Here is a 26,267-nt window from a genome sequence, read left to right as displayed (position 1 = left end):
CATCCCGGGCCTTCGAGCTACAGAGAAATGGGAAACAAAAAGCAACGTGATGCCCCCGGCGCTGCGCCAGCCGCGGGCGCTGGGTGAGCGGGGTCCCGGCCGGGGCCGCAGAGCTGGGCGCCCGCGCGCCGCCGCGGCACGAAACGGGGGCCGGGGCCGCGGGGCGGCCGCCGCCGAGGAGCGCTGGGACAAGGCACGCGGCGCCGGCGCGCGGCGGCGTACATTCAGCACGGCCCGTCGGGCGAGGGGCGCGCGGTGCCTCCGTGCACCGTCGGCCGGCGGAGGCGGGTGCGGGGACGGGGACACCTTCACACCCGGCCCCTGGGATGGGGACACAATCACACACAGCCCTGGGCACAGCTGTGCACCCTGGCCCCTGGGACAGGGACACCTTCACATCTGGCTCCTGGGACAGGGACACTTGCACACCTGGACCTGGCACAGGGACACATTCACACCTGGCCCTGGGATGGGGACACATTCACACCGGGACCAGGGTGCAGCCGTGCACCCCAGCCCCTGGGACAGGGACACGATCGCACCCGTCCCTGGGACAGGGACACTTTCACACCCGTCCCTGGGACAGGGACACGTTCACACCCTCCCTGGGACGGGGACATGTTCACACCCAGCCCCGGGCACAGCCGTGCACCCTGGTCCCTGGGACAGGGACACGATCGCACCCGGCCCCGGGCGCCCGGTCCCGCGGGAAGGGGCGCTTCCCGGGGCGGCGGGGAGGCAGAGGGAGGGCGTTCCCCAGGGAGGCTGGTGCTGCCGGGGGGGGCGGGCGCAGACTGCCCCAGCCAGACCGCGCCGCCGCCCCGGGAGCCCACGGCCAGCCGGCAGCTCGGGAGCCCACGGCCAGCGCCGGCCGCGCGGAGCCCACCCCATGGCCGGGCACGCCGGGCGCTCCGTGCCCTGGCCCTGGCCCTCGCCGGGGAGTCCCCGGGCGCCCCCGGCGCAGCCCCGCTCCAGCATCCCGGTCCCGGCGCAGCCCTGGAGCTGGGTCCCAGGCAGCGGCAGCACCCATGGGTGCTCCCCGGCCAGGACGTACCGTGCCCGGCCCCACAGAGCCGACCCCCCGGGAGCCCAGCGTGCTCCCGCTGCCCAGCACCGCGCTGGGGACCCCGGTGCATCCCCGCTCTGCGCACGAGGCCGCCCCAGCCCAGCCCCGAGCCCCTCGCCAGGGCCCCGCAGTGCCCCCTCCCTGCGCCGCCGGCCACTCCAGCCCCGGGTGGGAGCCCAGTGCCCCGAGGCTGCCCCGGGCTCAGGCACAGGTGAGGTATTTCCGCCGGGACGGGACGGGACGGGACGAGCCCTCAGCGTGGGAGCAGGGCTGGCCGCCCCAGGGGCTGCCGTGGGGTACGATGAGGCGGCCGGGTCTCAGCCGCGGACCTGGCAGGAGCAGGGCGCGGGGGGCAATAGCACCAAGAGACCTCACTGGCCCCTGCCCGGGGGGGCGCAGGGCAGCCGGGGGCACGTCAGTGCTGGCCAACGGAAAAAAGGCAAAACTCTAAGAAATGGGACTGCACGGCCCGCCCCTGCTCCCCCGGGCTCCGGAAACGCCCCGTCCGGGCGGCGGGGAGGGCGCGCGGCCCCGGCCCCCGGCCCCTACACGGTGGTCTCGTACTCCAGCACCTCCTGGGGGGCGCCGGGGGTGCGGTACTGCAGGCGCGGCGTGGTGGGCGACGCGTACTCCAGCGCCAGGATGGTCTTGCGCAGGCGCCGGTCGATGAAGTGGGCGTCCCAGGCCGGGTACTTCTTCCTGGGCAGGTCTATGCGGATGACGGGCCCTTCTGTCCGCGGGGCGCGGGCGGCCGGCGGCGGCGGGGCGCAGGGCCGCACCTGGAAGACGGGCAGGCAGCTGTCCCGGTCCCCCGGCGCCCCTTCCCGCTCCCCCCCTGTAGTCCGCGGCAGCGAGCGCGGGGGGCTGGTGACGACGTCCGCGGGCGGCCCCGGGGCCGGGGCTGGGGGCCCCCGGAAAATGCAGCCCCCGGACGGGGGGCCAAACATGGGGCCGTTGGGGTGCAAGACGCAGTAGTAGATGAACATGAAGAAGATGCCGAGGGCGAAGCTGGAGCTGACCACGCAGACGAGGATTAAGGCGTCAAAGTCGGACGTGGTCTTGCGGTCGTAGTAGAGGAACCAGAGGATGGTGAGGGCGGCGTTCTCCGACAGCGTGATGACGTAGTAGATGCACATGCGGTAGCGGCTCCGTCCCTCTTTGACGTTGAACCAGCAGAAGATATAGATGATGCCCACCACCATGTTGTAGATGATCTCCTCCCACTTGGACATGCAGAAGTCCGTCTCGCCCTGGATGATCCAGAAGGTCATGATGCACCAGTGGGTGACGATGAAGATGCCGAAGTAGAGCTGGAACACGGAGGCGAAGAGGGCGAACGCGATGGCGCGGGCGGCGATGGTGAAGAGGTGCCACAGGATCTGCACCACGGCCCCCTTGTAGGACATGGGCATCTTGTCCTCCCGCGAGTCCCGCAGCACCTTCTGGTAGGAGGCGATCATCCAGGCCAGGGAGAGGAGCGAGGCCGAGGCCGAGAGCCCTGCGGGCACAAAGCGGAGAGGGGCTGTGAGAGCGGGGCCGCCGGCAGGAGTGGAGGGCTGGGGGACAACGGGGAGGGACGAGGAGGGTGCGACAGCAATTACCAGACTGGAGCAGCCCGGGGTCCCCTCTCCAGCCACCCCAGCCCCAAAGCGGTCGCAGTCTCCCGTGGTGCAGGCTCCGTCCAGGCCCCGCAGGGGTCCCGCCAGCCGGGACGGGCGCGCGGCGCGGCTGCCCTTACCCTGCAGCGGCTCGATGCTGTTCTGCTGCACCATGATGCTGAGCTGCAGCACCAGCTGGGGCGCGCTCTTCAGGAAGGTCTCCAGCAGCCGCAGCATGCTGATGTCCGCGCTCTCGAACATCATCCGCCAGTAGAAGTGGCGGCGGCGATGCTCGGCCTGCCACCGGCTCTGCAGCCCCAGGTAGAGGGTGCGGAGGTACCTGCGCGAGGGAGGGCAGGGAGAGCCGTGAGACGAGCGGCGAGGCCGAGCGCGGCGGCACTGTGCCCCCCGGGGCTGGGCAGCTCGGAGGGGGTCCGCACGCACTAACAGCCCCGGGAGGCTGGTGAAGGGGGGCTCCCGCAATCCCAGCCCAGCGCCCCACTGCCCCCAGGGCTGCGCCAGCCGCCTCGGCTGCCCGGGAGCCGCGGTCGGCAGCACCGAAGCGGAGCGCCCGGCCGAGCGCCCCGTGCCGCGGGCGACGGCGCTGCCCCGCTCCCCGGCGTGTCTGCTCCCCTGCACCTTCCTCCCCTCGCGCGGGGTCCGGCTCCCACCCTCTGGCCGGGATCGCAGCCCACGGCCCGGCTCTCCGCACGCCCGGCGCGGTGCAGGTGCTCCGGTCACCGCCCGCAACGCGCCTGGCTGGTTCTCAAAGGGGATATTTTTGTCCCGGCTGGCGCGACGCCCATCTGTCCTTCCCCTCTCCCCCGGCCGCGTGGCTCGGAGAGGAAGGAGGGACCAGCTGCTCTTGCCGAGACCTCGCCAGGTGCCCGCGGGAAGCTCCCGCGCGCTCCTCCCGGCTCTTGGCAGGGCTGCGGGCACGGCCACGCGCCGGCCCCGGCCATCTGGTCGCCGGCCGGGGCTTCGCGGAGGTGCTCGAGCGCCCGGCGGAGTCCCGGCGAGCAGGGACTCCCTTCGCGGCGGCGCGGGGCCAGCTCGCCGCGGAGGGCAGCGCCGGGCCCGGCACGCGGTGCAGCCCCAGCCGGACCGGCCCCGGTGCAGCGCCGGACCCCCTGGCAGGCACCGCGCTCCCGGGGCAGAGCAGGGGGATAGAGGACGACAAAAACAGAAAGGTTAAGCAGAGGGAAGGCGGGCTGTAAAGCTTCCTGCCAGCCCAGTAAAACCGTCACGCAAACTGATGGCCTTCATAAAACGCCGTCAACCGACCCCACTCGCCGGCAAGCGCCGGCAGGAGCCCCGATCCCGGCACTTCCAGCTCATCCGTCAGCGGGGAAGGGGCAGGAGCCGGCCCCGCTCCTGCTGTGGGGGGTCCCACAGGGCCCTCCTGCCCCCGCTGCCCCAGAAAGCGCCTTTCTCGGCCCAGGAACGGGCGCTGCCCGGGCCGGGGGCTCGCCCATGGCACCGGCAGCGCGGCCAGGCAGCATGCGGCGGGGGTCACCGGGGACGGGCAGACACCGCGTGGCCAGTGCTGGCTGCCGTCCGGGCCGGCGAGACCCCCGCGCCGGGCGGCCCGCGCACACTCGCCGTCTGCTGCCGTCTGCTCCGGCGCCGGCCCGGTGCTCCAGCTGCCGGCTCCCGCGGCCCCGCTCGGCTCCTGGCGCCGAGCAGGTGGCACCGGGCGCCCCGCAAGGCGCCGGCCCTGGCGCTGCCCAGCACGGTGACGCGCGGAGCCAGGGCAGCCCCAGGGTCCCGGTGGGGCAGGGGGCAGCCGGGCTGCTTTCAGGCTTCCCATCTGGCGCCTGCATCCCCCAGCCCGTGCTCCTTATGGCTGCTCCCTTCCGCAGCGTCTCCCGGCTGGAGCGAGCCCTGCGCGGCACCGGCGGCGGCGGTGGCCCTCGCCTGCCCCGGGCATGTGCAGGGAGCAGGAGAGGGCCTGGGTGCACGGGGACGGTGCACGAGCGCAACAACCGCAACGACCCGAGCGAGCGCAACAAGCCGCTTTCCCGCGCGCTCCACGCCGAGCGGCCGCGTCAGCAGCCTTTCCTCGTCCCCTCCCTTTCGGCACATGGCCCGGCCGCCCTGCGGAGAGTCACAAAAAGACCTTCCGAGCGCTGGCAGCCGAACACAACCTCAGTGTCAGCAAATAATGCGATTTTAATAGTTCCATCCCGGCTTCGTTACGTGCCAACTCCTGCCGGGTGCCGGCCTGGGACCCTGCAGCCACCGCCAGCTTCCCGGGCTCCAGTTTGCTTATTTGCGTTAGTGTAGAAATAAGGCTTTAACGTGCAGCTCGGAAGGAGCAGCTAATTTTAGCACTTTCTGCAGCCCATAACTCAGCACTCAGCAAGGGGAGGCCGCGTCTGCCAGGCTCCCGCCCTCCAGGCCTGAACGGCCCGGGCGCAGAGAGGCACGGGAGCAAGCCGCCGGCCGCGGCACCGCACGCAGCGGTGAAACACGTGGGGCGAAACCCTGGCGGAAGGAAATTCTCCCCTGCTCAGTGTGGCCAGAGGCTCCGTCACCCCTGCAGTCCCCAGGGCGAGGAGCCGGGTTTGACCTTCCCGTGTCCAAGCCCTGCTCGGGACACCCGGCGCATCCCCGGGAGGGATGCCCGGGGCCGGGACGCCCGCAGCGCCCGTGCTCCGGTGGCACCGCGATGGCCGGGAGCCTGGGGGAGAGCTCTGGGGTCTCACATCGGGACCAGCAAGCTGTGCCCTCCCCAGCGCCCCGGTCCCCGTGGGCTTGCCTCTCCCTGGCTGCAGGTTTGCCCCTAGGGATGCGGGCGGGAAGTGGGGGAAGCTCCCTGCCCTCCCTGCGCGGCCGGGAGTCCTCGGTGGCGTCAGCGGCAGGAGCAGCCCCTGCGCGCGCCGAGGACGTGAGCTCAGCCCTCGGAGCCGCTCGCTGCCGGGGCCGGGAGCCGCTGCCATCTGTTCCCGGCCGGCACGGCCAGCTCTGCCAGCGCGGCCACGAGCACCCGCTGCCTCTTCCCGGCCCCTCCGCCCCGCTCCCGGCCCCGCAGCGGCCGCTGGCCCGGCGGGATGCGCTCAGGGACGGGCAAACCGGGGGGGACTTGCCTGGAAACCGAGGGAGCAGCATGGGTGCAAAAGCAAAGAGCGAAACGGTGTGAATCCAGCCTTTCGCAGGTTGGCCAAGCCCCAGCACCCCCCTCCGGCACCTGCAGCTATCGCCCCGCGCCGGCTCGCCCTGCTGCTGCCCGGGGGCCGCGGGTGCAGCGGGCCGGAGGCGGCTGCAGACCCCAGCCCACCTCGCCACGGGTGCCGGGGCTCCAGCCTTCGGGGGGACCCCGCACAGGAGCGGGGCCCGGGGGCCCACGGACGGGCGGGATGGAGCCCGGCCCCGATCCCGAGGCGCCCGTGGCCCCCCCGCAGCGACGCCGGCCCTGCGCAGAGCCTGGCTCCTGGGAGGGATCCTGCCCCCCGCGCGCGGGGCCCGGGCACCAGCCACCTTGCCCTCTCCATGGACTCAAGCTCACTAACTGGGCTTGTCTGCTGCACGCGCCGGCCCCGGCTCGCCGGCAGCTCAACAAGTGACCCTCAGCCTCCCCCCCACTTTCGGCACGGGCGCAATTATTCTCCCAGCATCCTGTCAGTTCCCCAGATCTCATTAAAATGAGATTTCATCTCCCATCAACTTGCCAGAATGAAATGTTGATTCTTATTTGTTATGCATTTGATCATACAGTTTGTGTTTCAACCCAGAAAAATATCCTCGTGCGCACTGACAGAGCACCGCGAGGTTTTTATGAACCGAACGCAGCAGCAGCTGCATGAGGAATACGGAATCAATTACTTAAAAAAAAAATCATTTAATTTTCAAAAAACTGATGATGAGGCAGAAACCAACAGAGCGGGCTCTGAGGGCTAATTACTACCTCCTTTGTATTAAGAAGAACAACCCAATGAAAGCCACTGCAGAATGAATCTGAAGGGCTTGGACGGGAGCTCGCCCCCGCCGCGTCCCGCCGGGGCCGGGTTTGCAGCCGGCAGCGCGGTTTGCCCCGTTCCCGGTGATCCGCAGCCTCGCGGCTCCGACCTGTGGACAGGCAGGTTCCCAGCCAGGCTCCCCCTCGGCGAGCGGCACGGCCGGCGGCCGCCCAGGGCCTCGCGCCGGGCGGCCGCAGCAGTGCCAGGCAACGCCAGCGCCTCCTCAGCTCCGCGGCTGAGCCAGCTCTGTCCTGACACTGTCCCAATTACTGACTCCAATTCTCAAGCGCTGGGGGAAAAAAAGTGCACGAAGGAAGAAAAGCCGGGCCCTGGTTATAACCAAATCCATTAATCATCATCCTCAGATGAACAAACAAGAGGGACCCGCCAGTCTAAGAGCAAGTGATACAGAGCACAATTTTCCTAAAAGGTAATTTGGTATCTCTTTCCATAATCCTTCATTTAAACAAGGAGAAAATTGCTTTCCTGTTGCAGCCATTTTAATCCATTATACATCTCGCAAAGCCAAATAATTAGGGAGAGCTCCACGTGCTCTCTGGTGTCACAGCAGCGCGGTGATGAAGGGCTCAGCACCCCTCCTTGCCAGCCCTCCCCGACGCGCCGGGACTCCCCGGGCGGGCAGGCGGGAGCAGCCGGGGCCGTCTCACCTTCCGGACAACGCTCGCCCTGGCCCTAAAAACCCCTTGGCCCACACACGGGGCTGGGCGAGCAACGTGACCAACTTCAGAGCTGGCATCCTGCATGGGGACAAGTCCACCGTGGGAAAGCTGCCCAGTTTGAGGACTCGCAGGGCTCCAGCCTCCGGCAGGGAGAGCGAAGCCTCGGCGGCACCGGAGGGGTGCGGGCCGGCCCCGCGCGCTCCCGTCCCCGCTAACGGGCGGCAGGCGAGCACGGCGAGGCCCCGGAGCACAGCCCTTCTCTTTGATATTTCCACATTTGGTGAAAAAGCCGTTGACCTTTTGCCAGCCAAGGGGAGAAGAATTCCTGAGCTGCAAAATCGCCTCAGCCTGAGCCACGCGGAGAGGCAGCAGCCGAGCGGAGCGGGCAGCGGTGCCCGGCCCCCCCGAGCGGGCACCCCGCGGCCGCTCCCGGCCCGGCCCCCGCGCAAGCTCTGCTCCACGTCTCCGCTCACAGCTGCCGATTACCCGAGGACACGTTCGTGCAACCGACCCCGTCTCCAGAGGGCCTCCACGGCAGCGCATTCGCGTGTGCGTGGCGGGCGCACGGATTACAACTAACTTCAGCAGATTCTTGCAGCAGCTTTAGTCCGGGAGAATCTCGGAGTTTGTGCTTTTAGCGAGCATGCTTTTACACCCCCGAGGCCTGCATCTGTATTTTTGTGATTTCAGTTTCTCTGCAGGACCGGCTGGAGCACAGCTGGGGCTCAGGGCTGCGCAGTGATTGATTTTCCAGGGGCAAGACATGCCAAGGCAGCTGTGAGGTTGCCCGGGCCAGAGATGGTGCAGATGAATCAGGGAAGGGGGAGGTGTTCTGCAAGGGGCTGGGGCAAGGTCCCAGCCCCTCAGTCAGGGAAAAGTCTTTCTTTCACATGCAGTATTTATTCAGTTATAATTCAACGCTTCTTAAACTGTCATATCCACCTGCACCAGATCCAACCTCACTAATGGGTTTAGTAAACTGCATTTAACTGGTCACCCGAGGAAATCGCAAATCCCAAGATTAGAAAGAGCCTCAGCTGCAGCTTGAGACCAACATGTCCTGGAGGGTCAGTGCTGACAGTTACCACTTTAATTGGCTTAGGAGCCTCTGCGGTGCAGCAGATCAGGAGACCGCTTGCTCACAGACCCAGGAGCAACCGCCCCTGACCGCAGCGTGGCCTTAGCTCAGGTTGGGCCCAAGAAACTGCCCACAGGGCCCTGCCTGAGGCCAAGGGCCGCTGCAGGTAGCTGAGGAGCTGGCTGGCAAGAGGGCAGCTACCCCAGCTCCTCAAGCGCATTAAAGTCAGAGTTTACATCTATCCTGCAGCCACAGATACCCCTGCAATTGCCCAGGGAAGGGATGGGTCAGGGAGGGGCAGGCGGTGGCTGTATCAGCAGTGAGGGAACACCTCTCCAACATGATGCACATTGTACTGTGAAACAAAGTTGGAGATCCCCAGAGCATTCCAGGAAAAACAGCAGACAAATGCATGCAGGAAACAACAGAGACTAGAGGAGTCTCTGTTCCACAGTAGCTCATGAGGAGAAACGGCACCAAAATACAGCCTGAAAGCATTGCTTGCTCAGTGCATTGTTTCAGGAATTTGCCATTGTCTCCACTCTCCTCCCAGCATCATTCCCCAGGAGTCAGATCCATTGCAGAGCCCCGGCTCTTCCCCAGCACGCGCTGTGGACGGAGTCTCACCGAGCTGGGAGGGAGAGGTGCGACTCTAAGGCACCAGGAAGAAAGGACAGCTTGGAGGGAAACAGTCCTGCCAATAAACCACGACTCGGACCTCCGGAGGCTCTACAGAGAAGCAAGCAATGGGGCTCGAGCCTGCTCAGGGCTGATTTGTGCCCCTCACCCTGCCTTCACAGACTGCCTTTCCTCAGGCCCAGGAAGGGGCAGGCAAAGAAACGCACCCACAGTGGGGATACCTGGACAAACTGGGGAAAAAATGCCACCTCCTCGCCCTGCAACCCTGGCTACAACCGGCTCTGAGAGCAGGAGCACGGAGAGACTCTGGGGAGGTGGGAGTGTTCAGTGCCAGCAGGGTCACTCCGCATCCACCAGACCTGGCGCCGCGGCCAGGGCCAGGCAATCACCCAGCCAGGCCCAGCACTTCCCAGCCACGGGGAGAGCAGGCCTGCACCACCCAGCCGGGCTGAGGGCACCTCACACCAGCTCCCACCCACACCCACCTGCACCCTCACACAGGCTCTGTTAGGGCCTTTCCACCCCCTTGTCCCTCCTGCTGCAGCTGCAGAGGGGTTGGTTCCCATTCACCCCAGCTGCTTCGGTCCTCACTGCACCCTGCCATCCTCACCCAGGACTCCACTGCTCCCTGCCATCCCTGCGTGGGACCTGGCCCTGCCCCATCACCCCCGCCTCATTCCCCATCACCATCTCCTGGGTTCAGACTGTGCCCCCAGGACTCCCACTTATGTCTCCCATGCACCCCACCATCCCCACTATGGTCCCTGCTGCACCCCACTATCATCACTGCTGTCCCCACCTATGACCCTACTGCTCCACTGTCCCCACTTGTGTCCCAGCCATCCCCACTGGTGTCCCCAGCGCACGCTGCTATCCCCACCTGTGTCCCTGTTGCACATCACCACCCCCTCTTCCCCTGCCCATATCTGGCTCCCCAAGCCCTCCCCCCCCCGTACCTCCAGACCTGCCCCAGCTGCAGCAGGTGGATGAGGCCCTGCAGCAACCATCCGCTCCGGCCCTGCCTGGCTCTGTGCCCCGGTGGGGACCCCCCAGCCCCCCATACCCCCCCGTACCTCCAGACCTGCCCCAGCTGCAGCAGGTGGATGAGGCCCTGCAGCAACCACCCGCTCCGGCCCTGCCTGGCTCTGTGCCCCGGTGGGGACCCCCCAGCCCCCCATACCCCCCCCGTACCTCCAGACCTGCCCCAGCTGCAGCAGGTGGATGAGACCTTGCAGCAACCACTCGCTCCGGCCCTGCCTGGCTCTGTGCCCCGGTGGGGACCCCCCAGCCCCCCATACCCCCCCCCGTACCTCCAGATCTGCCCCAGCTGCAGCAGGTGGATGAGACCCTGCAGCTACCACCCGCTCCGGCCCTGCCTGGCTCTGTGCCCCGGTGGGGACCCCCCAGCCCCCCATACCCCCCCCGTACCTCCAGACCTGCCCCAGCTGCAGCAGGTGGATGAGACCCTGCAGCAACCACCCGCTCCGGCCCTGCCTGGCTCTGTGCCCCGGTGGGGACCCCCCAGCCCCCCATACCCCCCCCGTACCTCCAGATCTGCCCCAGCTGCAGCAGGTGGATGAGACCCTGCAGCAACCACCCGCTCCGGCCCTGCCTGGCTCTGTGCCCCGGTGGGGACCCCCCAGCCCCCCATACCCCCCCCGTACCTCCAGACCTGCCCCAGCTGCAGCAGGTGGATGAGACCCTGCAGCAACCACCCGCTCCGGCCCTGCCTGGCTCTGTGCCCCGGTGGGGACCCCCCAGCCCCCCATACCTCCCCCGTACCTCCAGATCTGCCCCAGCTGCAGCAGGTGGATGAGACCCTGCAGCAACCACCCGCTCCGGCCCTGCCTGGCTCTGTGCCCCGGTGGGGACCCCCCAGCCCCCCATACCCCCCCCGTACCTCCAGATCTGCCCCAGCTGCAGCAGGTGGATGAGGCCCTGCAGCAGCCAGACGCAGAGGCGGCAGCAGCCGCGGGGGCCGCGGGCGCTGTCCTTGGTGCTGCCGGCGCTGTCCTTGGTGCTGGCGGCGAAGTCGTAGACGAACCACCTGAAGCTGAGCAGCTGCACCACGAGCGAGGGCAGCAGCACGAAGAGCAGCGTCAGCCCGAACCACCAGCGCTGCCCCCGCACGTAGTAGTGGGCCGCCAGCCACAGGTCGGAGGCGCCGTCCGCGAAGCAGACGAGCAGGGCGCAGAGCACCCAGCAGCCGTCCCGCAGCCGGTAGCGCCGCGCCGCCGCCGCCGCCCGGGCTCTCCCCCCGCCGCCGCCGCCGCCGCCGCCGCCGCCGCCGCCGCCGCCGCCGCCCGGGCTCTCCAACCGCACGGCCGGGCCGCCGCCGCCGCCGCCGCCGTCCGACTTCGCGGCCATGTTGTCGGGGGAGAGGAGGAGAGAGGAGGGAGCGGGAGAGACTTCCGGAGGGAGGACGGCGCCGCCGAGCCCGCCCCGGCAGCGCCCGCCCCCGCCGGCCTCGCCCCGCGCCCGCCGCCCCCCGGCCCGCACCCACCCCGCCGCACCGCCACCGGCACCGCCACCGGCACCGGCACGCCGCCCCCCGCCGCCCGGCCCCGCCGCCGCCGCCACCCCCCGGCTCGCACCCACCCCGTCGCACCGCCACCGGCACGCCGCCCCCCGCCGCCCGGCCCCGCCGCCGCCCCCCGAGCCGGCCCCGCTGCATCCCCACCGGGAAGGGCAGCCGGGCCCCGCTGCCCCCTGCCCGCTCCCCTCAGTCCCCCAGACCCTGCCACCAAGGGCCACCTGGCCCCCGCCGAGCCCGCTGCAGGGACGGGGAGCACACGGTGCCGGTGGGCACCTCCTCACACCCTGCTGGGATCCCAGTTGGGAGCCCCGGGACAGTGCTCGCATTTCTTCCCCCAACTCAGACCGTCAGGGACTGGAGCTCACCGGGCAGCATCCCGGGCAGCTCTGGGTTCCCCTGGCCCCAGGGGTGAGCGCTCAGCCCAGGAAAGACCCTTTTTGTGGGCCCAGCCCCAGAGCAGGCCATGGTGTGAGCCCCCGGCACCAGCTGTGCAGATGGAGATGCACCAGGTCCTCCAGCTGCGAGTCCAGAGTGGGGCCTGGGGCACCGTCCACTCCCTGTGGAGCACAGCCCCTCGGAGGTGCCTCCTCACACGGGGAGGCTTCGAGGGTTTGGAGGGGCCACAGGAAGGCTGGGAGTGACTTGTGCAGGCTGCTGGGCTCCTGCCCCAGGCAGCCCGCGAGGGAGGAAACAGGAGAGCTTCCGTGGCTGTTCCTCCCCCACCAGTGGCGACCTGCAGGGCCAGAGCTGAGCTCTGCTCTGGAAGGAGAGCTCCAGCCTTGGAAAAAGTCCACGAAGAGCCGCACAGGCAGGTCGAGCTGTCGCTGCGAGTAGCCGGCAGGGAGGTGGGGGCATCTGTGCAGTGCCAAGGGCTCCGGGTGGACCTGCAGCATGCAGGGAGCGGGTTTCTGTGACCGTGTGCACAGACGTTGCCTATGACCCTGTGTGCCCGGCTCCTTGGTCCTGCCCCATCATCTCTCCTGTTTGCTGCCCATCAGAGTTTGGGAGCAGTGTCTAGCACAGCCAGGCTGTCCTGGGCCAGCTCTCTCAGTGCAAGGGGCTGGTACGACCTGGGACAAGCGCTGTGTGTAAGGAGCGCGGTGCTAGCATCCTGCTGGGGACCTGCTGCTGGGAGGGGAAAGGACTTTTTACTCCTTTGCAGGATTTCTCTGGGGAGGACGCTCACATTTCACACTACAGCGCATCATGGGGCCAGTGCCAGGTGAAGGATGGGCATGCTGTTCCCCTTGGCAGAGCCTGGGCCGCCCTGCTCCACGCTGTATCCCAACACGCCGGCCGTGCGCACACACACCAGGCACGTGTGCACACACAGCAGCACCCCCGGGCAGCTTTAACCCCCAGCCCAGATGGATGGACTCTTGCTTGCTCACTGCAGTTCAGCCTTTGAGACTCACCCTGGCATCCCTGCCTGCAGAGAAGCCAAACACGTGGCTGGAGCCTGGCCCACAGCGTCCATATCACTGCGCGCAGTGAGGGGGGAGGGCGTATTTTATTCCAGAAAACTCAGCTAACTTCCAAACTCTGCCTTGCACAGCAGCAAGGGGATCAGCTCAAGCCCGGGGCGAGCCTGGGTTCCTGGTGCATGAAATCGAGGGAACGAGCTGGTGGAGGAAAGCATTACTCAGCACCCGGAGCAGTCAGCCCGTGCGAGGGGCTCTCTCCGTGCTGCATGTATTAGCATGGGTAATGTGACTTAAATACCTAACCTTGAGATGCTCCTGACAGATCCCCTTGACACATGCCTGCCTGGGGGAGGGGATGCTCCAATCATCCCTGAGCCCAAAGAAAGGAGCCTTTCATCAGCTGGCCTTTCAAGAGCGAGGCTCCTTCAGAGGAACCACTCCTTGGCTCCAGAGCCCCCGGGTGCCCCAGGGGACGCTGTGAGATCTCAGCCAGGCTTGTGCAGCCCCAGCCTTGTCCGGGCTCCATCCGGCCTGGCCTTGGAGGAGATGCTGGGGACAAAATGCTGCATCACGTTCTCCACTCTCAGAGCTGGAGGGAGTCACCACTTCCCTCAGGCTTTTCTGATGCCACAGACAGGTCAGCCCTTGCACTGACCACACCAGCACAGACCACAGCAAGAAAGTGCCCCCAGACCCCTTTGCTCCTTTCACATCACCCCTGGCCACCTCCGCTCCCCAGAGGATGGAAAGAGAAGCCCCCATCAATGCCTGCTTTGATGGTCTCCCAAACAGCTGCAACGCGGCTCCTCGGCCCCACTGCGCAGGAAGGCCCCGGCCCCAGCACAGCCCAGGGGTGTCGGGACCTCGGGGGTCGTCTGGCCCCGGCTGGCCTGAGAACACCCCCAGCCCGGTGTCCCCCCTGGCACCTCAGCACCCGGTGGCCTGCAGCTCCTGTCTGTCCAGGAGTGAGCCCAGCGCTGCAAAGGTTTGCTCAAATAGAGCGAAGGACGCCGAAAAGTGGAGGTTCCCTGGGGCTCGGCTGTGATGCCAGGAAGGAGCCATGGATCCGACCGAGGCCAGCGGGAAATCAAGAGCTGCCCCTGCCCTGGCTGTGCCGTGGCGCAGAGCTGGTGCCGCCCTGGCCGGGCGTCCTGGGCAGCCTGCAAGGACGGCAGATACGAGAGCAGGGAAGGGAGCCTGGCAAGCCAGGGCGAGAGGGACCCAGCTGTCTTTACGGATCCTGAAATGCCCCCTCTGGAAGAGGAGTTGAATGTCTATGGCCTGGAAACATCAGGCCTATGGTTTGAAGCCTGATTTATCTTAACAACAGGCCTCAGCAGCCACAGGGAAAAATGGGGAAAAAAAACCCTATAAACAACCCTGAAGCCTTCCCGTGCAGCTGTCAGCGGGCAGGCAGGGAGGGTTTTTAGCTGCATAAATAAAAGCACTGCAAGGAAGAAAAGGGAACGTGCTGAAACTAAAACCTGCTCTTTCCAAAAGAAAATACAGAGAAATGCAAACCAGCCATTGGCAGTGTGCAGGTGGTCGGTCACCGCCTGCCCAGTTTGCCAGGAGGGCACATAAGCATGCAACCAGTCCAAACGGGGCGCTGGTCTCGGGCCGAGCCCAGCTTCTGTGCAAACGGCCGGCCCGCGGCGCCTGGATCCGAAGCAGAGAGACCGGGGTGATTTGCAGCTGGCTCAGAGCTTGGCTGGGAAGAAGCCTGCAGGGCGCAGGCCCAGCAGCCGCTCACTGCTGGGTGAAGGTTTTCCAGGGGCTCGTGGCTTTGTGTTCCCTCCTGCCCTCAGCAGCCTCAATTGCCACTTCCCCCACGGACGCGTGCCAAGCTTTGCCTCCGTCGCTCCACAGGGCTGAGCGGCTCTTGTGAGATGATGCCTTCGGTCCACTGCGTGCCAGCTGCAGGCGGCCCCCGAGCTGGTCCCTGCAGCGTCCCCTCGCCGCTGCCGGGCTCGGGCGGCACGACGGGCTCGGAAACGCTCCCTCCTCCCGCGGCGCTGGGCAGCACGGGGGCCGAGGGCTCAGCTCACAGCCCGGAGCTGGCTGAGGGTCTGGAGGAGCTTTCCAGCCCGCTGGAGGGGGACAGCCACCACCCAACAGGCAGCAAAAGGTGCCCCAAGGTGAGCGGCCGAGGAGGCAGGCCACGCGTCCTGAGCACCGTCCCCAGCTCCGGGCTCTGCGGCCAAACCCCGACTTTGAGAGCCTGTTTCAGGCTCTGCATCTGCCTGCGTGAGGCAGGACAGATGCTTCACTACCCGATGAGCCTTTTGCTACCAGTATGAAAAATCTGTGTCCCTGGGAGGTAAATGTACCTCCAGCTCTGCCTCTGATGCTAGTGCGTAGTAGGAACATCAGGCACTTCTTCTGATCCCACCAAAGCCATCAGGATCAAATGCCGCCTTCACGCCAGGCAGAAAGGCGAAGCCCCGCGCTCGGCGGTGGCGGCGAGAGGCGGCGGTGAGGGACACGCCGTGGCGGGCGCGCGATGCCACCGGCGCGGGGCCGGCCCGCCTCCCCTCGCCGGCCGCCCGCACCGAGACTGTGGTTGGGAACGGCTGGCTCCGGATTTGGTCTTTAAATCTCCGGTCGGCTGCCCCCCCCCCCAGAAAGGGAGCACTCTCCAGCTTTGGCATTCAGCCCCAGGCCTGCTGGCTCTTTTGGTTAATGTCAGGAAAAAATCCAAACAGTCTGATTCACTCCCCTCCCGGCCAGGAGCGCTGTGCATAAGCGCACGTTGTCATCACCTCACTGGGCGCATTCTTATTTTAGCACACGCTGCTGCAGACTGAGCAGATATCTCTAGTTAACTACAACAAATGACCTTATGTGATTAGGGCGGGTAATCTTCCAATCTGGTTAATCTTCCTTGGGGGATTACTCACGCACAGGACTGTGGTGACCACCGGCGAGCCGGCCCCCTCTGCCCGTCTGCCTGCGTCGCCAGCGCGGCCGGCTCCGCTCCCGGCAGCCGCCGGCCGCACGCTCACCAGAGCGCCCTGCAAGGCGGGTGAACGCCGGGGTGCTGCAGGGCACGTCGTGGAAGGATGAGCTCAGGGCGCAGGCCGGGGACACGAAGCCCCACGGTCGGGGCCTCCCTCTGTCGCTGATGCTTTCTGCTCTCCCCTTCCCGCGCTCGGTGCCCGGCGTAAGTCGCTTGGGCTCCCTCCGCGCTGTCCCTAGGAGCACAGGCCAGGACAGGCTGGAGGCCCCTCCGTGCAGCCCTGCTGTCCACCCTGCGAGTCGGGGACTCTGTTTTTGTGGGCTGGGGCCACCGGAACAGGCAGGGGCCAGGCAATGCCGGCACTCGCGGGCCGGGGCCACTATGGTGCATTTGGGAGGCGGAGGGCTGGTGCCAGGTGCCCACCGCAGAGCAGCAGCAGCTGGGAAGCACCTGCCTCTGCTGCCCATTTCCTGCGTTCGCAGAGCTGAGCAGCTTGATGATGGGAGGGAGCAATTCTGGAAACGCACCTGCCTGTCCCCCCAGCCCTCCAGCGTCAATGGGGGAAGCAACCGCGTCACTTCAATCATGCGGCACGGAGCTGGAATTGCCAGGAAGGCAATAATGACCACTCAGGAACAGTTTTATATTTGGAAACCCATGAGATGCTTTTGAATTTTAAAGTGCATTTGATAAGCAATGCAGAAGGCAGCAGCACCCAAAACCAGAAGGGTGCTCATGGGACTGGTGACAGGGCAGGACCTCCACCAGATCTCCGGGCTGCGAGGGATCCGGTCCACGCAAAGCGCTTCTCAATGACAGTGCAATAACGGCGTGACGTGGGCAGAAAGATGTCATTGCCAGCCCTGCGTCTGGGACAGACCTGGCAGCACTGCGGCTGCGAGCGGGGCCAAGAGGATATGCCTAGGAAGAAGTCCTAGCTTGGTCATTACCAAATTAAAGGTTGATCAGTGTTTTGTGGGCAACCTGAAAGTGCAAAACACCATGTAAGTGTGCGGCTCCGCAGTTACCCATAAGTTACAGGAGCGGTGCAAGCATTCACAAAACGCCTGGGCTGGGGGCGAGGCACAGCTGTGTAACTCATGCGCTAAACGCGTAGTTTCTCAGAGGGGCGAGCACTCTGCCTTGGGGCAGGGACCGCAGCAAGGCAGGGAGCACACGTGAACGTAAAAGCCTGCATTGACCATCAGGCGAGGGTGGGCTGCCAGGACCCCGATCCTGCTGCCGGCTTCTCATGAAGGAGAGTCTTTGCCATCATTTCTGGCTGTCCCCAGGCTTTTTTTGACATCTCATTTCACTGTTTCCTTCCTTCAGCTTCAAAATCCACCTCAAAACATGTTTCTGCTTCTCACTCGATCAGGGCTAGTCTGACACCCTAGTTCAGCTGATTTGCGGTATTTATCCTAAGCCCAGTATCTCAGCGCTCAAGCACCTCGCAGCGATTTTTCCCAGGTAAGTACAAGAGGAATTCGGGAGCAGGATTGTTGCACAGTCCAAATCCTGTATGAGCGCCCCTGAGGTTACACCCCGGGGTGACAGCGTCGCTCACAAACCACGGGGGTTGGAAAGAAAAGTGACTAAAAGCCACTTTGATGTGAGATATTTCCTCCTTCCTGTAAACAGGGTCATTTGGAGCAGCAGCGCCTGAGGAGCAGCTCGGGAAGTTGACACTGGGGCCTGGGAGAGCATTTATAGCCGCTTCGCACTTCCCGGGGTCACCTGCAGCATTTTAACGCTGGAGAACACAGCCTCTGCGAGGGGCCACACCAGCCAGAGTGATCGTGTGAATTTTAAAATGAAAGAAGCTGCAGAGAGCAGCTCCTGGAGAGCCCCTGAGCCCCGCACGCCTGCAGCGCGCTCCCGCCCTGCTGGGGCCGGACGGCTTCGCCTTGGGGTTCCCACTCTGCGCTGCAGCCCTCCGGGGCCCCGGACGGTCCGAGGGCAGGAAGGGAGGCCCCGCCGGGCCGAGCTGGCCCTGCCGGATCCGGTTCTCCCGCTGCGACCCGCAGGCCCTCGCCGGCTGAGCTCCGGAAGAGCCACCTAGCTGCAGAAAATGAAATCTGATCTCATTGCCTCTGCGCTTTTAATGCTCTTTATTACATACTGGGGGGAAAAAAAGGAAAGTAAAGGCAACCTGATGCTATTAATGAGCCCATCTGCCTGACATGGGCACATTGTTAGAAAGCAGCAAGAAAAAGCAAACACAAGTGCATGCTGCTGGGAGGGGAGGAGGACGGGAGGAGGGGGAAAGAGGGATTGTTTATGACAAAGCATAAATTATTCACATGCGCAGAGACATACGGAGGAGCAGAGGGCTTTCATCTGAGAGGCACCTCCGTGCCTGAGCAAGAGTGGGGCTGGGGGGGATCTGGGTGCAGATGCATCGTGCACGGCCCTTGCTCTGCCCAGCCCCCAGCCGGCAGTAGGTCCCACTCAGGATGCCGGTGCCCCGGGGCAGAGGTGCCGGTGCCCAGCGCCAGCTCTGCTGCAGGGGGATGCTCTGCCCTGCTGAGCCAGGAGTCTCCAAAGGGCTGGAGATGTATCTGAAAATCTCAGCACCTTGAAGGCCAAGGGGACCTCAAACCATTGTCCAGGCCAAATCCTTGAACCGGGGTCCACTGCTGGTCCCGGGCCACCGCGGCTGCTGCCCGCAGCTGGCACTTCCCTCCCTGCTTACGGCCACTCACTACCTGTTACTGAGATGCTGGTGAGGTTTGTTTCCCAGAGTCCTTCCAGGCCTGCAGGCAAAGCCACCCGCTTCGATACACAGCGCCACTCAGCAGCTCAGTCTAGACCAACTCGATTTGCAATGGGATAACTGAAATCCCATGGACACAGATTTATCTTTTCCACCACTGCCATTAAAAGTAACTAACTGCTATGTCTGGCTGCAAGGTGGATCCACAGTCTGACAGCAGCCTGGCAGAGGTTAAAGAGAGACACCTTTCCCTTCAGACTTGTCTGTTCTCCACCCGAAGCGCAGGGAAACGGCGGCTGCTGCCAACCAGGTTCCCGCAAGGTCTCTGCTGCTTCGGTCCTGGTGTTCAGAGTTAACCGTGGGGAGCGCCATGGGCAAAGCAATCTCGACTGGGACAGCTTGTACTTAATTTATTGCCAATTAACACAAACTTCTAATCATTAATTTGGGTATTGAGAAAAAAGGAAACATAAACAATTAAACAAACACATAGGGAAACCCCTTTCCTCCCCCTCAGATTAAGCCCGTCACCTCTCTTCCCCCCTTCCTGGCCTCGGCTTGCCTTGTTTTCGCTGGGGTTGCACTCGGTCCATCCCAGGTGCTCCGGCGAGGCGAGGGCGGCGCGCGAGACTGCAGCTGTGTGCGAAACGCTTCCGCCTGCCGCTCCTCCGTGCCTCCGGCTGGCTTGCCCCCGCTCCAGGCTCCTCAGTGCGCCTGCCGTGGCACAGGGCGCTGTCTGTGGCCCGCTGGCCTCAGGGCTGTCCCGCGCCGGCGTGGTGCTAACCGGCTGCTCACGTGTGAGCTGGCTGGATGCACAGGCGTAAATTAATTGGGTGCTCATGCAGGAACTAAATACGTTTGTTCACGCACAAACGTATTGGGTGTGCGTGTGTAAATTAATTGGGTGCTCACGGGTGATGGCAGCAAACCCTGCGATTGATGCCAGCGCAGGAGAGGGGGACACGGGCAGTGTCACGTGCTGCTGTGACATCGGCCGCTGCTGTAGGTCACTCTGGGGCACTCGCAATCCCTCACACGCTGTCAAGGACGAAACGGCCATCAGAAAATGTGATTCCACTTTTCACCTCCTCCACCAAACCCATCACACTCATGCCAGATTAATTCCATACACACTTTCTCGCGATTAAGCCTTTCTTCTGCACGCCAAGTGTCACTAATTACAACCCTATAGCTTATCTAGTTTTCAAACCCCAACGGGACGTTACCTCTTTACCCCGAGGCAATCCATTTTGTTTTGACAGCATCTTGTTAAGAACCTCGCCAAAAGCTCTTGGAAATCCAAGTGAATGAGCTGTGACCCTTTCCCTCATCCCGGGAGGGATGCAAGCACTGCAGAGCTCCGCGTTTGGCTGCAACGTGGCATGAGACGAGGTTGCTGCCAGCGGCTGCGGCAGGCTGAGCTCCTGCGGGCGCCCGCCGGCCCCGGCCGTGCCTGGCCTTGCTCCCGTTCGCCGGTGCGTCCCCCAGCTGCTGGGAGACGTGGCCCTGCTCGAGGGAATTCAAACGCGGTGACATCACCTAACTGCACAAATAAAGTACTCTTGCACAAGTGCATTCAAACACGAGCCAAATTCCACACTGTTTCCTGTGACAAAGCCCTTTCCCGCCAGCGACCCCGAGCCGGGCGCCGGAGCTGCGCGATGCCGCGTGACCCCGAGCGCTTCCGTGGGGGAAATCGCTTCTCAGGGCGAAGCAACAACCGCCCGGAGACCCGGCAGAGCACAGCCCGGCGAAGCCCGGGCCCTCGCCTTTCCTGCCTGTGTGCAGTATGATGCCTCTCATCAACGAGAGCTCCTCTTTAATTACGCTAATGGAGTTTACTCACCGCCACAAGACCTCCCCGGCTCCTCAGCTGCCACCGCCGCGGCAAACAGGCCACCGAGGGGAGACGGCCAGCGAGGGCGGCAGGCGGGCGCTGCGCCCCGAGGGCTGACGCGAGGCGCCGGTGCCGGTGCTGTGACCCCTCTCGGGCCCGGTGCCCGGCCTCCCCCCTCCAAAAGGCTCAAAGCCACCACCAGCCCCGGCTCCTGCCAGCAGCTCTTGGGCCTGGCAGCGCAGACATGGCTGTGCCCAATGGGACGGGGATGGGGACAGGGACAGGGAGGGGGATGGGGATGAGGATAGGGATAGGGACAGGGATGGGGACAGGAAAAGGGGGAAAGGGACAGGGATGGGATAGGGATAGAGATAGGAAGGGGATGGAGATGGGGATGGGGATGAGGTCGGGGATGGGGATGAGGATGGGGATGAGGACAGGGATGGGGATGGGGATGGGATAGGGATAGGGATGGAGACAGGAAAGGGGACAGGGATGGGATGGGGATAGAGATGGGAAGGGGATGGGGACAAGGACAGGGATGGGGACGGGATGGGGACAGGGATGGGGACAGGGACAGGGATGGGGACAGGGATGGGATGGGGACAGGGATGGGGACAGGGATGGGGACGGGGATGGGGATGGGGATGGGATGGGGACAGGAAAGGGGACAGGGATGGGATGGGGATAGAGATGGGAAGGGGAAGGGGATGGAGATGGGGACAAGGACAGGGATGGGGATGGGGATGGGATGGGGATGGGGACAGGGACGGGATGGGGACAGGAAAGGGGACAGGGATGGGGATGGGGATGGGGACAAGGACAGAGATGGGGACGGGGATGGGGATGGGGATGGGATGGGGATGGGGACGGGATGGGGACAGGAAAGGGGACAGGGATGGGATGGGGATAGAAATGAGAAGGGGATGGGGATGGGGATGGGGACAAGGACAGGGATGGGGATAGGGATGGGGACAGGGATGGGGACAGGGATGGGATGGGGATGGGGACAGGGATGGGGATGGGGACAAGGACAGGGATGGGGACAGGGATGGGGATGGGGATGGGATGGGGACAGGAAAGGGGACAGGGATGGGATGGGGGTAGAGATGGGGATGGGGACAAGGACAGGGATGGGGACGGGATGGGGACGGGATGGGGACAGGGATGGGGATGGGGACAAGGACAGGGATGGGGCTGGGAAGGGGATGGGGATGGGGACAAGGACAGGGATGGGGACGGGATGGGGACAAGGACAGGGATGGGGATGGGGACAAGGACAGGGATGGGGACGGGAAGGGGATGGGAATGGGGACAAGGACAGGGATGGGGACGGGATGGGGATGGGGACGGGAATGGGGATGGGGACAGGGATGGGGACGGTTACAAGGACAGGGATGGGGACAAGGACAGGGATGGGGACGGGATGGGGATGGGGACAGGGATGGGGACAGGAAAGGGGACAGGGATGGGATGGGGATAGAGATGGGGATGGGGACAAGGACAGGGATGGGGACGGGATGGGGACAGGGATGGGGACAGGGATGGGATGGGGACGGGATGGGGATGGGGACAAGGACAGGGATGGGGACGGGATGGGGACGGGGACGGGGACAGGGATGGGATGGGGACGGGATGGGGACATGGATGGGGATGGGGACAAGGACAGGGATGGGGACCGGATGGGGATGGGGACGGGGATGGGGACAGGTTGGGGACAGGCATGGCGACAGGGACGGCCGCCCCGGCGGCGCAGCCAGGCGCTGCCGGCTGCAGTGCGCTGGAGCGAGCCGGGCCGGGCCGGGCCGGGCCCCGCAGCGTCCCGCTGCCCCCGGTGCCGGTGCCGGTGCCGGCCGCGGGGCGGCGCCTCTCGCCCCGGAACCTGCGTGCGCGGCCGCGGCTGCCGCCCGGCGGGGAGCGCGGCGGACCGGGCCCGGCCCGGCCTCGCCCCGGGGCCGCCATGGCGCGGGACCCGGCCTTCGTGCTGCGCTACCTGGCCGAGGTGGAGGAGCTGGCCGAGGACGTGCTGGCGGCGCGGCAGCAGGTGCGCTACCGCCCCCCCGGCCCCGCCGGCGCCCCCCCGGCCCCCTGCGGCCCCTCCCGCCGCCTCCCGGCCCCTTCCGCGCCCCCCCGCCCCCCCCAGGCCCCTTCCGCGCCCCCCCCGGTGCTCCCCCCCGGCCCCTCGCGGTGCCCCCCTGCGGCCCCCCAGACCCTTCTGGGCCCCTCCGCCCCCCCTAGCCCCCCGGCTTCTCCTGGTGCCCTCTGTGGCCGCATCGCACCTTCCTGGTGCCCCCCGGCTCCTGCTGGTGCGCCCCGATCCCCCCCCCCGCCTCCTCCTGGTGCCCCCTGCATCCCTCCCGGACCCTTCCAGGCCCCCCCAGCTCCTCCTGCTTCCCCCTGTGGCCCCCCCGTCTCCTTGGGCCACGGCCCCTGCAGCCCTCACCCGCTCAGCCCCGCTAACCTTCCAGCCCCCATCCGCCTCCGGGTCCCCTCGTCCAGCCCCCGGTCACCCCTTCGGTCACCCCTTGCACCCTCTGGGAACCCCTGCGTTCCCCCATCCGTCCCGCAGTCGCCCCTTCCGCCCCCCGCAGCTGCGCCGGTGACCCCCGTTCTCGCAGCGGCTCCCCCGGGGTGACCCCCGCTGCAGCCGTACCGTTCCCGCTGCAGATCGTGGACCTGGACGTGAAGCGGAACCGGAACCGCGAGGCGCTGCGGGCTCTGCACAAGGACCCCGACCCGGACGGTGAGGCCCGGGGTGCCCCGGTGTGCCGTTACCTCGAGCCAGGCCGCCCCACGCCCGGCCCTGGTACCAGGCCTGCATGAGCCTACTTGTGCAAAGGAATAGTTTTATATTAGGAAGAAAAAAATTGGTGTCCACAAGGACCTTCTTTTTCCCCCTCCTCAGATAAAGCAATGGTCTGCTTTGGAAACATGTTCATTGAGCTGCCAAAATCAAAGACTAAGGAGATGATGCAGAAAGGTAAGACAGACTTCTGGAGTGTCCTTTTTTGTACGTTCAAGCTTCTGTCTAGTCCTGGGCTTTGAAGCACACAAAACCTTCTGACTGTAGTTAAAAATAGAGATTCTTGGCATTCCTCGTGTTCTGCTGTCCTGGACAGAGCATCGCAGGGAGGCACGTTTTGGTAGAAAGTGAACTTTTTCTATAGGCTGCAGAGAACATGCAACAAGCCTGCGTGCTCGAGGTTGCAAGGAGAATGAAGCTCACAAGCATCCTCTCCTGTCACCCCATGCTCAGGCTTCGACCCTGAATATCTCCCAGCAGCAGCCAGGAGTTGGGGTAGCTCTGTGTTCATCCACAGAACTCCACAGCTCCTTACCGCTCTCTCCCTTCTCTCAGATCAGGAGCACTTGGATGAGGAAATAAACAAGCTTCGGAAAGAGCTGCGTGTGAAGGTCAACCGTCTCTTTGAAGCTCAAGGTAGATGCTCTTATTCTTGAACCTTCTCAGCGAACACCCAGGAGCAGATGTTACATGGCAGGAGGAGCTCCTGCGCTCTGTATGTTCCTAGAGCCCCCTTTTCCCTCGCTTTCCAATTCTGTTCCTGTTCAAGCAGCGCTGTGGGACCATGCAGCTCTTGTTGCAAAGCTGTCATCCACTAGCAGACTAAACAGGCTTTCCAGCTACTCCAATGACTCTGTATCAACTTCCAGGGCTATCACTGTCTTCTCTAGAGTCCTTGCAGTGATGGCTACTTAACATCTTTTGTAGCTACTTAACTTATTTTGTAGCAAAACCCTGATTTTCTGCTTGCTTTCTCTCAGGTAAAGCTGAGCTGAAAGGATTTAATCTGAACCCCATGACTCCTGAGGAAATGAAACTAATCAATCGCATACTGGAGGGCTGAGATGGCAGTGGCATCACCATGACCATGGGCAAATAGTGTTGCTTATCAAGGCATTATTTAGGCTGTCACGTGTGGAATTCATACTGCTCTATCAGTGGCCAACCTCCAGGGTTTTCTTTAGGAGAACATCTGTATTCCTGGAACCTTTCTCAAGTGGTATTTACCTGGTAGGCTTGGGGAGGCATTTGGCTCCTCAAATAGAACGCTGCAATTTCTTTGGACTATAAACTGTTCCTGCTTCTTGCTGGATAAAGATTGGGCGCTGGAACTGTGCAGAGGAAAACGTTAGAACACAGGCTCATTCAAGGCATTTGACAAACTGCCATTGCTAGGGTGGAAGTGGGATTATTAAAATCTGAGAAACTAAGCATTCCTAATAGTGTGCATGTTCTGTTGTTGTTTTTTTCTTTTTTAACGTAATATCTTCTGTAAGTTAGCTTCAGAGCTAGTTCATTCTAGTGTCGGAACAGGAGTAGGAGGGAACGAACTGTGAATCCACAGTGTGTCCAAAGCATAAAGGAAGAGTTGTGTAAGCCTGTGGTATTAGAACAAAGTAAAACTATACATCAAAAACACTTCAGGAATCTTTTTTAAAAAAATGTGTGAAGAGGGATACAAGAGGGCAGCATCCTTCTAGTCTCCGTGGGAAAACATTTACTACTGTCAAGTTGGAAGGCAAGAGAACAGGGAAAACAAGGCTTTCAAAACTAGAAGAAAGGATAAAGTGTTAAAAAAAGAAAAAAAGACTGACATATCCTTGGCCTGTCTTGTAGTAAAAGGACAATTGATTTAACCAATAGTTGTTTCCTCAAAGGTTTTAAAATTTATCTTCTGTACTACCCTAATTAGTCTGAACTTGCTACCCCAACACAAGTTAAGACTATAATAAGACTAAGAAAAATTAAACATAAGTAGTAATGGACTAAGTTGAGTTTGACTTCTTCTGTGTACAGGAAAGCATCTAGGTCCTGACAAGCTCTTTCTTTTTTGAACTTCTTAAATTCTATTCAAAAATATCTTTATAGAAGTTTAAACGTGGGAGTTTTACTTGTTTCGCTGGCTCTCTAGCTAGTTCACCTGTTCTGTCAAACTTCACATGCCTAACACAAAATTGCACCTGACCCTCTGCTTGCTCAGTTCCCTTTTGCAGCCTCTGAGCAGCTGCGTAAAACTTTAAACAGAACACCTCCGTTTTCCTGATTCCCTAATCAGCCTTCCAGTTTCCTATGTTAGATGTGAATCCTCTAGACAACCTTGCATTGCCGTGACCAGTTCCACATATGCGTGAAACTTGAACAGTGTTTAGACAGAAAAGTCCTGTTTCAGACTCCTTAAAACTGAGGGGAGTTTAAAAAATATTTAAAAAACAACTAATCTTAAATTTAAGTTTTAAAATTCCGTAGCTTTGCAAGAGGCAAGGATGTCCACTACAGGCTTAAGTTTCAGATACACAGATTAAAAATAACGTCAGCTTGTGAACTGAGCTGTTTTGCTGTAGCTTTTCAGAAAGTTACGTCTCTTCTAAACGTGAGCAGTTCATGTTTAGACATGAGCAGACATGTTGTTCAGTCCCAGTATTATAACTGCACTCTTGCATAACCTGTATAGTACAGCCAGTAAGTGTCTCCGTAACATGTGATGGCAAGGTTATTTTTACAGTATCACAGCAACAGGTTTTATGATCTGACATGTTTCCATAGTAGTGGCAGTAAGAGGATCAGATGCCTGCCTGCCTTAAAAGCTCTGTTTTGCTCTGCAGAATGTGTTCAGCTCCTTTATTTCCTTACGCAGTACAAAACTAACCTATATGAGTGACCCACAAAGGACAGCTAAGAAGCTAGCATCGCTAGCGTCACCCATTACAAAGTATTTTATTCAAATTCTTCTAGCCGCTTGGTTCTAAAATGAT

General features: G+C 63.1%; 2 protein-coding genes and 1 long non-coding RNA gene across 4 annotated transcripts; 1 reads left to right on the top strand and 2 right to left on the bottom strand.

Annotated features, from left to right (window-relative positions):
* Positions 1-921: 921 nt before the first annotated feature.
* On the bottom strand, positions 922-11,387 carry XKR7 (XK related 7). The gene is made up of 3 exons (XM_068912822.1): positions 10,921-11,387; positions 2,805-3,004; positions 922-2,564 (listed from the first exon to the last, which is right to left on the bottom strand). The coding sequence occupies exons 1-3, from the start codon at positions 11,385-11,387 to the stop codon at positions 1,612-1,614; spliced, it is 1,620 nt and encodes a 539-aa protein (XP_068768923.1). The 3' UTR covers positions 922-1,611.
* A 7,236-nt stretch (positions 11,388-18,623) lies between these two features.
* LOC104140539 (uncharacterized) lies at positions 18,624-21,099 on the bottom strand. Of its 2 annotated transcripts, XR_011135245.1 has the most exons (4): positions 20,502-21,099; positions 19,882-20,161; positions 19,568-19,693; positions 18,624-19,461 (listed from the first exon to the last, which is right to left on the bottom strand). It is a non-coding gene; the product is annotated as an uncharacterized lncRNA (long non-coding RNA). The 2 variants fall into 2 exon arrangements; XR_693327.2 differs by having other exon boundaries at positions 19,882-21,099.
* Positions 21,100-22,375: 1,276 nt separating this feature from the next.
* On the top strand, positions 22,376-24,725 carry PDRG1 (p53 and DNA damage regulated 1). The gene is made up of 5 exons (XM_068912060.1): positions 22,376-22,536; positions 23,160-23,235; positions 23,398-23,472; positions 23,851-23,931; positions 24,276-24,725. Exons 1-5 carry the CDS (start codon positions 22,453-22,455, stop codon positions 24,356-24,358), a joined length of 399 nt encoding a protein of 132 aa, XP_068768161.1. The 5' UTR covers positions 22,376-22,452; the 3' UTR covers positions 24,359-24,725.
* The last annotated feature ends 1,542 nt before the right edge of the window (positions 24,726-26,267 follow it).

Source organism: Struthio camelus, chromosome 18 (genome assembly GCF_040807025.1).
Source record: "Struthio camelus isolate bStrCam1 chromosome 18, bStrCam1.hap1, whole genome shotgun sequence".
NCBI lineage: Eukaryota > Metazoa > Chordata > Aves > Struthioniformes > Struthionidae > Struthio > Struthio camelus.
Note: the sequence above shows the minus strand (reverse complement) of the source record. Positions and strands in the feature narration are given on the sequence as shown.

Bases quoted from the DNA above. Each gene is read 5' to 3' on its own strand.
- PDRG1 (XM_068912060.1), top strand. From the start codon at position 22,453: ATGGCGCGGGACCCGGCCTTCGTGCTGCGCTACCTGGCCGAGGTGGAG. The intron at 22,537-23,159 runs GTGCGCTACCGC...TTCCCGCTGCAG, and splicing joins TGCTGGCGGCGCGGCAGCAG to ATCGTGGACCTGGACGTGAA. The intron at 23,236-23,397 runs GTGAGGCCCGGG...CCCCCTCCTCAG, and splicing joins CAAGGACCCCGACCCGGACG to ATAAAGCAATGGTCTGCTTT.
- XKR7 (XM_068912822.1), bottom strand. From the start codon at position 11,387: ATGGCCGCGAAGTCGGACGGCGGCGGCGGCGGCGGCGGCCCGGCCGTG. The intron at 3,005-10,920 runs GTACGGGGGGGG...TCCCTCGCGCAG, and splicing joins CAGCTGGGGCAGATCTGGAG to GTACCTCCGCACCCTCTACC. The intron at 2,565-2,804 runs GTAAGGGCAGCC...TTGTGCCCGCAG, and splicing joins CAGCATCGAGCCGCTGCAGG to GGCTCTCGGCCTCGGCCTCG.